The following is a 10,452-nucleotide window of genomic DNA, read 5'->3' as shown; positions in this document are numbered from 1 at the left end:
CCCAGCCTGTCTCAGGGGGTATGAAAGGAAGAGTGGAGGAAAGCACCAAGCTGCCTTGCAGAGGCAGATGGGGCAAGAGTATAGGATACAGTGAGGCCTCTGGTGCTGTGGAGATTGCTGTGCAGGGCACAGAGGCAGCTGGCTTTAGCCTCCTGCAGGGAGGTGGGGTGAGACAGTAAAAGTGGATGCTTAGGAACAAACCAGGCTAAATCCCAAGCAGTGAAGAGTTAGGCAGCCCCTTAACCCTGCAGGGCTTAATCTGTTTGCTGACTACCACATCTGCCTGGGGCCTGTTTTGCAAACACACTGTTAACTGTTTCCCTCCCCTCCCTCATGCTCTGCTTCTTGTAGTGGGGGTTGGTTCCCTGGAGCCCTCATCTTTCAGGTGTGCCTGGAGCTGTGCATAAGACACCCCTGACTCTTGGGCCAGTTCAAGGTGTTTCCCAGGTTGCAATCAGAATCCCCAGAGCTATAGCATATTAGCTAGGCAGAGAAGGGGTTTAGAGGCTGCACCTGTTTCTGGGACAGGCACAGCAGGGGTTTGAATCTGGAACCCTGTGGCACCAAGGTACAATGGTGCTGAGGGCTTACCATTAGGGAAGGAAGTGCTTTTGGGCTGTGTAAGCCCAGGGGCTGGTCTCTGCAAACAGCAGGCAGTCTACCTGGGCTCAGTTTCTTAGTCTAGTAGTTGTTGCATCAAAAGGGATATGTGCTGCATGCATCTCTTCTGTGACAGTCTTCACTGCCATGGGGTGGCCAGCCTTTGCCAAGAGAAATTCTAAGCATGCATGCACCCCAGAAGCTTGTTGTTGGTGTGTACCATCCCTGGGGGAGGGAGGAGGTCAGTCATGGGAGACCACACAGCACGATTCACAAGGAAGAGGCTGCCTAGCCCTATGGGAAAGGTCATGGACACGGGGCTCATCTCTGCTAGGTCCTGTCATGTGGTACCTTGGCTTATGTGGTAGGGTGCAGGCAGGCTGCTGGAGGCAGAAAGAGGTGTCTTCTTCCATGAACCGAAGAGCATCTGGGGCAGAGGGGGAGGGAACCAGGCCATGACCAGGCTGGGGGTCACACAGGCCCTTGTCCTTTGCTTGTGGTGGGTGCTGACTCTTTTCTGTCAGTGAGGGGGTGGGAGCTTGGCTTCAGACACAGAACCTAGGATGAGGGTGAAAGAGAGAACAGAAAGCCCCAGGTGCAGCTGGGCCCCAGGCTGTGGTGGCGACAGGACATCTGTTTGGTTTCTTAGCAGAGACACAGAAGTACCAGTCTTGCTTGCTGGGTTTAAGTGAAGGCTAGAGCCATCAAGCCATGCCCCTGGCCACAGGCAGGCCAGGAACCCCCATCATGCCAACAGCCTCTGCCTGACACAGGCTGAGACAGGGGGGTTGGATGGGGCAAGTGTCTTTCTAGGCCAGGTTGAAGCCAGTTCAGTACTGGCTCCATCTCTGCAGTTGGTATTTAGCCTGGGATGCTCCTACCCTGCAGGTGTTCCCCACTCCTGCCAGGGTCCTAAGGCTGTCCATCACTTGAAAGTCCACCTGCAACTTGGCTGTTCTGTAATGTCTTCAGGAGCTGGAGTAGCTGAGCATTGCTCCCCAGCCTTGCAGTGCAGGGTGAAACAGGGATTTGGGGGCAGCAAATAGTAGTGATGACAGCCATGTGTGTGCCTTGAGCACTGTTCCCAGCAGGAATGGGGCTGCACCCTCTCTACAACTTATATGGTCCACTTTGCATGCACCCTGAGGTGCCCTCCCTTTGGCTTTAAATCCCTTACCTTTCTTTGGTTTTTACCCCCTTCTCCCTCACCTTCCCAGACACCGTGCTGGGCTGGGGGTTTTGCTCCTTTCTTTGCATTAACACTACTGGTGGGTGCCAGAATGTAAAGCAGCTGTACCTGGAAAGACTCTGTCCCAGGTTTCTGCACTGCAGCATGATGCTTGACTAGCTGGGGAGCCTGGATCCTGCTGTTCATAGGAAGTGAGACTAAAAGCATTATACAACAAAGGAGGGTAGAGGAACCACAGAGATAAACAAACTCCCCAGTAGGGCTGCACACACACCTTACTGCTCTAACTGATTTCTAGCCGCTTCCAAAAGAGAACACAGTAAGCACTAGTAGATCACCAGTGAGAGGCTCTACTCCCTTCCACTACAGGCTGGGTGGGGGACGGCACAGCAGATTGGATGGGCAGGGTCTGAAAGGCGAAGCAGGGATAAGCCGCTGTGGGGATGACTGCATCACCCGAGAAAGGGAGGATTGTGGGATTATTGCTGCAAAAGGCAGAAAGCCTGTTAAAGACTGACATTGACTTGCAGCCCCCATGGAGAAAAAAGCAGTGCACCACCCCTGACAAATAATAATCTGCATGTTAATAAGAAGCTTACAAATTCTGGTGTCAAATTATAAGAAGTAGTACTGCATCCACTAAGAGCAGGAGGAGGGGACCTCTTCCAAAGGCCCTGGCTGTGGGGAGCTGGTGGGGCTTGCAGGGAGCCCTGGGGGAGATGTTGTAACAGAGGCTGCCTATGCTTCCCAGAACCCACTGCATTTCCTCTAAGGAAGCCAGGTTCCAGCCCTGTGTCCTGGATCAGCTGCAGAGAGCAATATCTCATCACATGGCTAGGAGCATCAGGCCAGATCCCCAGCTGACATAGAGTAGCAGTGATCCACTGCAAGTAATGGGACAGCACCTCACCCCCACTCCCACTGGCATAAACTAGCCTCATTCCACTGAGAGCAGTGCTGCCACTATGCTGACACACAGCACAGTTTATCTAGTGCACCTTGCTGTGCTTCATTTCCCTGTAGGCCTCCAACCGAGTTACTTGCAATGAGCAGCCTGGGACTTGGAGCATGTGTTCTTGCTGGGGTGTCAGATGCAGCTCTCCTGCCCCAGTGGGGGCTAGCAGGGGAGCAGGTGCCATACATGACACATTGCTCCATGGGGTAAAGTAGCAAACACCCAGAGTAGTAGGGCTGGGAAGGGGGTGTGGTCCCAAATGTTCCCCCTCTACTCAGTGGCACCAAGAGGGTCTCTGCTGTATTGTGCTCTGTGGCCTATGCCACAGACTGATCCAGTCACCCAGACAGGACCCCAAGGCCTTGTCTTCTGGGGCTGGTTTCCAAAGAGCATGTGGGGTACCCCTAGGAGTTGAGCCCTATGCTTTTTTTGCCCCCCTTTTTTGGACACATATTCTTGAGGGAGGGCTCAGACTGCTGCAGGACACACCCTGAGGTCAGAAGCAGGGGTGGAGGAGGGGGAGAGGGCTGGGTTATTTGTATCAGCTCAGCATACGCTCAACCACAGAACGTGTTTTGTGGCTCAGAACCTATGAATAAGACATCTCTGCAGCTTCGCCATGGATGAGATGCCTGCTTCCAACCAGGTGAGGGTCTGCCGGCTTGCTAAGGTGGGGGCGGGGGTGGTTTCTGTTTGAGATGAAACCCATGTTTTCCTGAAAAAGATTCTTTTTAACCCATAAAAATAAGTGAATCAGCTTGACCAGGAGCCACTGGCAGGGCTGATCTGTGTGCCTTGTCCTGAGTAGCCCTCCTGGGACCCACCATGGTTTTTTCCAAGCTGGGATTCACCACCACAGCTGAGCTCCCTCTAGTGGGGAGTGCAGCCCCCAGGCCTTGGCCCTTTATGGAGCTCCAGGCTGTATCCACACCAAGCTCCATGCAGGGGTCAGGGGCTAAACTACATCTGTAGGGAAGCTGCTTCCCATGTAGTTGGACTGGCACAGTCCTGCTGCTGAAAGACAGGGCAGTGCTTTGTGCTCCAGGATTTCAGTGGATGGATGTTGGGCAGAAGCCAGCATGGATGTGTTGGCTACAAATGTCCGACTCGGGATCCTTAAAATTCTAGTTTATTAGGCGGATTGAAACACTGCAATGAGTTAAATTATAAACCTTGGGGCTGGTCCCCACACACATACACATCCACACACATACACACACACAGTAGCAGGCTACAGAGTCAGGTATACCTATCCTACAAGCGCTGGAGTCTGTCGTTGAGGCTTCTTTCAGTGTGGTGTTATCTTCCAGAAGGGGGTCGCTGGCTGGTCCTTCTGGCTGGACAGGTCTGGTCAAGTTGGAGATCAAGAGGGCGCCACTGAGGGTCACTTTTCACTGTCTTTTATCTGTCCTTGGCAGACTTTGGTGACTCCCCAGTTTTCAGGTTTGCCCAAACCAGGGATCGTTGATCCCTCATGGGACTCCCCCCCCTTGGTGGCTACTGGATGGCATCTGTCAGCCCCAGGGGTCGTCCGCATGTACGTGCAGGTTTGGGAGTCCGCTGAAGAATTTTGAATAGGGCTCTGGGAGGGGTCGATCTGGAGATATTCAGCCCAAAAGTTGGTCACCGGTGTTGATTAACTCAGGCCTGGGCTTCTAGCTCTTGATCAGAGATTTCCTGGTTGTTACATTGTCTTCTATTGAGTTCTTCCGTTGGTTGATCTGCAGCTTCCCAGGTGTTAATTGCTGCCTGCTTCCATGTTAGGCATTCAATCACTGATTCACTAGCTCTTTCAGAGGTCAGCCTGATACAGGGAAGGACAATTTGATTCCTGCCCTTGTTAACATTGTTACAACGTATAACTTACTAAAACACATTTAGTTGAAAGTTGAAAGGTGAGGAGTATAAAATATAAGCTACAAATGCCATGGCACACAAATAGATAAAAATACCAAAATACAAGGGGAGAGACAAAATGCACACACACAAATTTTAAAACACAATTCCTTATCTTAAAGTGGAAGAGGGAGGAAGGAAGAACAGGTAGAAAAAGAGAAACATATCCAAAGAGGGGAGAGCAAATGCAGGCAAGAGGAAAAGGGGCTTTCTGCTACAGATGCATAGAGTTTTGACTGTCTGTGCCATCACTGGGCTGCTTCATGCCCCAAAGTACACCACACAGCCCTGCAATTGCTGTGGCTGAGAGCAGGAGAAGGCATCTAGGTCTCTGTAAGGCCAGAGCTTGTAGGTCTTACCACAGCCCTCAGCTCAGCACACAGCCGAGTAAGAAAGAAACTGCAGCTGTGAGACCCTTTTTGGTTGCCGTCTGTTGCTGTAGTTTCCCTTTGGCAGAGGTGCTTACACCAGTTTGCACCAGTGGGACACAAGCTCATCACCACTGATATGATGAGACCCCTGCAGGGATCCCCCAAGCAGCACTGGGGGAATATCATGGTTGGGAGGGCTTTGCCTGCCCACCCCCATGGCTGGGCTGGAGACACTGAGACTAACGTGATGCATTCAGCAAAGCAGGCAGCTAGAAATAAGGGGAGGAAGCAAGCCCCAGGAGGGCCTCAGGACTGAGAGCAGGGTTCCTAAGTGGGGAGAGGGTGTGTCCCCGTGGCCCTCCATCTCTGTAACCTGTGTTGAAGCAGAAGGGTGTGTGCTTTGCACTCTGTGTACATGTCTGCTGGTTTCTGGGCACACGTATGCACCTTCTCCTCCAGGATGTCTTGCACTGGTGGCTTAGTTTCGTTGGGATCCATTCTCCTTTGAGACCCCTGATGCCTGCTTGTATGGCTTGTTCACCCATTGCATCCTACAGAGGCCCAGGCCCTGTCCCAGCTCAGGTCAGTGAGTGTGCAAGCCTGTGTGTGGATGCTGAGCACTGGGCAGCTTGAGGGCAGGGTGCTAAGTGTTCATCCCTCTCATGTCACTCTTGCCTTACTGGCCTCAGATATTTTTCCTGTTTGCTAGAAAATGCTGAGCTGTCCGCAAGTCCTCCAGCTGCAGCCCAGAGTGAGGGCTGCTTACGTGGTGCCTGGGGAGTGATGTGTACCAGCTGCAGGGCTTCCCTGAACACAAGGCCGCTCTTGCAATGACTGGGTGTCTGGAAATCACCCCGCTCTCTTGTGGGTGAGGTGTGAGACAGAAACTCACTCACTGCATTCAGAGGCCTCCCCATCTGGCAGGGCCAGTGCTAAGGTGCCTGTTTTCAGGGTCTCAGCCCAGAGCCCATTTCACTAACTGGCCTGCAATGCTGTGTCGCTACACAGTGGTATGTGCTGCGTTGTGTTGAATTGTGCTGTGCTCTGTTCTGCTCCCTAGGGGGAATCCTTGCTAATGTTATTTCTTTGTCAATCCCAGACTTTCAGCCCCTGGGAGGCCGAGCTTACAGTTACCACTGATTTATACTTTGACGCCACATGGGAGGATGGCATCATTCCCAAGCTGTGTGAGAAGGGGGCCGTGCAAGGCTTTGCTCGCATCTACCAGCCGGCAGTCTACGTGTTGCTGTCTCTACTGGGTGTGATGGGAAATGGCTTGGTGCTGCTCACCCACGCCCGCTACCGCCAGGCACACAGTGTGACTGACGTCTGCCTGCTCCACTTGGCTGTGTCTGACCTACTGCTGCTCCTGACACTGCCCTTTGCTGTGGCTGGCCTGCTGCAGGGCTGGCTCATGGGCACTGGCTCGTGCCAGGCCCTGCAGGGCCTCTATGCTCTCAACTTCTACAGCGGCTTCCTCTTCCTGACCTTCATCAGCATTGACCGCTATGTGGCCATTACCCGGGCACCTCTTGCCTACCGTCTGCGGCCCCGTGCCAAGCGCTATGGCTGGCTTGCTGCTGGACTGGCCTGGCTGTTCTCCGCCTTGCTGGCCCTGCCCCAGTTTGTGTATAGCCAAACTGAGCTGCACCAGGGCCTGCAGCTCTGCAGGGTGGTTTTCCCTAAGAGCATCTCCAAAGCAGCCAGGGGAGCCACCAACTTGGCCCAGGTTGTGCTAGGGTTTGTAGTGCCGTTCCTGGTCATGGCCTCTTGCTACACTGCCATCGCCCACACCCTGCTGACCACCCGTACCTGCCCGCGATATAAAGCCCTGCGGGTAATCCTGGCTCTGGTGCTTGTCTTTGTGGGTTTGCAGCTGCCCCACAGCCTGATGGTGCTCCTGGACACGGCTGACTTGCTGGGCCATCGGGAGATGAGCTGTGCCCAGAGCCGGAGTAAGGACCTGGCCCTGGTTATCACCAGCGGCCTGGCTTATCTCCGCTGCTGCCTCAACCCTGTACTCTATGCCTTTGTGGGTGAGCGCTTCCAGAGGGAGTTGTGGCTCCTGGCTAGTGATGCTGGCTGTGTGGGCCAGGCACAGGATGGATGCCCTGCCTGCTCCAGCAGCAGCCGCAGGGGATCACTCTCTACCTGCCAGGAGGTGGTATAGGGGGCAGTGCTCTCAATGTAGCCCTGCTCTGCAGTGCAGGAGGCCAGACCTAGAGTCCCATGGCTGGCCTTTCCCTGTCCCTCGCTTAAATGAAGTGTTAGAGTCGACCCCAGTGAGGGCAGGGCAGAGCTTCATGTTCATACAGCAACCTCTTCAGGCCATTGCAGAGCCATCATTCCCAGCTGGACAGGTCTGGGTCTGTGCAGGGCCTGCACAGGCTGGGTGGGAAAAGTCTGACCCACCCCTTGCTCCTTCCTCACTAGTCAACAAATACAGCAAGGGTCTGTTGTGCCTGAAGGCTTGTTTGACATCTCTCTCTACCATGCAGCTTAACCAATAAAAGATATCACCAAACCAGCCCTGCTTTCCGCATGCTCCCTGGACCATGATAGCTACAGCAACATGATGCACTGCTACTCTCACCACACACTGTTCTGTGAGCTGCCCCAGGCCAAGGAAGGCACCTGACCATATGCTACCAAGCCACATCTTCAAATGGCCTTCATGACAACAAATGAAGAAGTGGGCTATATGTTCTCAGAGCCCATGTCTCCCTGCCCCTGATCTTTATTGCCCCTGTTCCATCTGGGGCCCTAGTGGTCCCAGATGGTAGCTGTCATATCCAGCTTTGCAGGGCATGGTTTTAGGAACTTCGACCTCTCTGGCTTCCAGAGCTGCTGGAAATGCTGGGGGGATGCAATTAAAAGCGATGGTGGCCACTGGCAGAACATCAGCCTACTGGGATAGGGGTCCATTGGTCTGGCCCAGTATGGGACTTCTTATGTTCTCATGGGTTCCCCAGATGGGCTACAATGGGATGAAACCATGCCATGCTGCAGTGCCCAGCATGGCTCTCATGGGCCTAGCCCCACTAAATCCATTGGTTGTTCCCCTTGCCAGAAACCCACCTGGCTGGGAATCCATGCTTCATCCCCGGATGCCCTGCAGGGGGCAGCAGAACCCAGCTCTGCCTCCTGTCCCTTACCAGGGCTGAGTCCCTCTGCTGGCTCACCTTGTATCAGTGCCTCACTGTGGACTCCCTGCCTGGTTGAGGGGGTCATGCAAGCAGGTGCTGGAGTCTCAAAAAGACAGGTTAGCCAAACCTTTATAAATCAGCACTCAGTCTGCTACCTGGCCCACTGCTAGTGAGAGCCTGAGCTCAGCTGTGCTCTGGCCCAGAGCCACTCTGTCTGGAAAGTTCCTCTGCCAGATGGGCACTCACTGGCCCTAGCAAGGTCACAGGGATGGTGCCTTCTCCTGGCCTGGCCCTGAGACACCTGGGAACTTGTCACAGATGTAAGCGAGGTGCTGGTAAACGGTTTCCTGAGTGAGCAGATCATGATACAGTCGGGGGTCTGTCAGGGCTGCCCACTCTCCCCAATCCTTTTCATCTATGACATCGAACCCCTGGCTCAGCGCATCAGGCAGGACCCTGGGATCCATGGAGTCCAGATCCCTGGGGGAGGTAAGGAACAAGCCAAAGTCCTGGCCTACATGGATGATTTGAACATCCCGTGCAAGAATAAGTGTGCACTAAAAAGAGTCCTGTGGCACACATGGATTTACAAAGCAGCAGCGAGGGCCAAGCTCAATGTGAGCAAAAGCACCTGCCTGGCTGTATGTGAGCTCAGAGACCTGGAGTCCCTGGGGGTCTTGGTCCCCCGTGAGGGGGCTCAAGATCCTTGGGGTGGACTTTGACCTGGAACTGAGTGGAAGGAGGGCCTGGGAAAAGAAGGAGGCCAAGGTGAAGCAGAGGTTGAGTATGTGGCATGGGCATCACCTCTTCATGGGTGGCTATGTGGCACTCATAAAGGCAGTGTTGCTACCAGTGCTTCTGTACGCTGCACTGGTCTTCCCCCCTGCAAAGCGTATCATCCACAGAAACCAGAGTGCTGTGTCTTCTTCTGGGGATCCTGAATGGAGAAAGTGGCAAGGAAGACCCTGTACAAAAAGAAATGAGCTGGGGGCAGGGGGATGCCAGACATCCACCTGTTCCTGGGAGCACAGTACACGTGCCAGATTTGCAAGCCGCTGACTGGGCCAGAGACAAAAACAGCCTGTCTAGTAAAGATTTTGCAGGCCACCTGAGATGTTGGGGGGTGTACATACCAACCAATGGGAGACTGTGGACCATGGAGCAGCCCTGGTTCTACGGGGTGTTGAATGAGTTCCCCTTGAGCGAGGATGGGTTGCAGAAGGAAAGACCGGTGACTATGTTCAACCACAAAAAGATACAGAGGACAGTCAGAGACAGACAGGTTATCAACCATGGAGACGCTCCCTGATGAGGACTGCCAAGACATCTGGAACCAGATCTTCCACAAGGAGCACAGGGACTTGAGTTGGTTGATAGTGTACTGAGTACTCTCAGTGAGGGCATGGAGGTACAGGGAGGGACAAGGGAGTTGACCCAATTGCCCCAGGGAAATTTGCCAATAAGAAGCAGAGACCATTGACCACCTCCTATGGCACTGCCCATATGCCAAAGGTGTGTGGGAAAAGGTAAGCTGGCTCCATGGAAGAGTGACAGGAGTCAAGCTGATGACAAGGGAGGTGCTAATGTACAGATATCTGACTGAGCAGCAGAGGTCCCAGACAATGCCTTTCGACCAGTTTGTGTCCTGTGTCAGGATTGTCCTGTGGCAATGCAGGAACCTCCTGTTATACAAGCACACTGAGCTCAAGGAAACAGACTGTGTTAAAATCTTTCTGAGTGAACTTCAGTCCTACCACTGTTAATTGGTGAGCAAGGATGGAGAAGACATAGCCAACTTCATCTGGAAAAGCGATACCTGGCACAGGTTGTTCAAAGACCTCCCAGGAGGGGAAGTGGACAAAGAAAATGAAGAGGACAGAGATGCAACTGGACCTGGAGACAGCAAGAAGGACTACAACAGGATCAGCAGCAGTGGAAGTGGCAGCGACATCAACAGTGACAAGGACAGTGAATGAACTGAGAATGTAAACCCTAAATCAGGGTTTGGACTAAAGGACTGTGATTTGGGTAGGTGGGGTGGAGGGTGGGTGTGCAGAGGCACAGGGGAGTGGGTGCATTTATTGTAACGGGAAGCATGGGTTTCTTAATGTGGTTTTAGGATGTGTGATGGAAAGCTTATGATAGAGGAGCGATGTGTGTATATAGATATATATGTATATAATAATAAAAAAACTGACTCTGAAGAAAAGTTCTTGCTAGATGATCTATCTATCTATCTATCTCCCAAAAAAACCTGAGAACTGGTTCACCTGGGGATCTGAACTTGCAAGCATT

General features: G+C 53.2%; 1 protein-coding gene across 1 annotated transcript; it reads left to right on the top strand.

The window, feature by feature from the left end:
• Nucleotides 1–3,363: 3,363 nt before the first annotated feature.
• On the top strand, nucleotides 3,364–7,733 carry CCR10 (C-C motif chemokine receptor 10). Its single transcript, XM_019499961.2, has 2 exons — nucleotides 3,364–3,390; nucleotides 6,111–7,733. The coding sequence occupies exons 1-2, from the start codon at nucleotides 3,364–3,366 to the stop codon at nucleotides 7,179–7,181; spliced, it is 1,098 nt and encodes a 365-aa protein (XP_019355506.1). The 3' UTR covers nucleotides 7,182–7,733.
• The last annotated feature ends 2,719 nt before the right edge of the window (nucleotides 7,734–10,452 follow it).

This window comes from Alligator mississippiensis, chromosome 4 (genome assembly GCF_030867095.1).
Source record: "Alligator mississippiensis isolate rAllMis1 chromosome 4, rAllMis1, whole genome shotgun sequence".
Lineage (NCBI taxonomy): Eukaryota > Metazoa > Chordata > Crocodylia > Alligatoridae > Alligator > Alligator mississippiensis.
The sequence above is the reverse complement of the archived record's forward strand: the minus strand, read 5'-3'. Positions and strand labels throughout refer to the sequence as shown.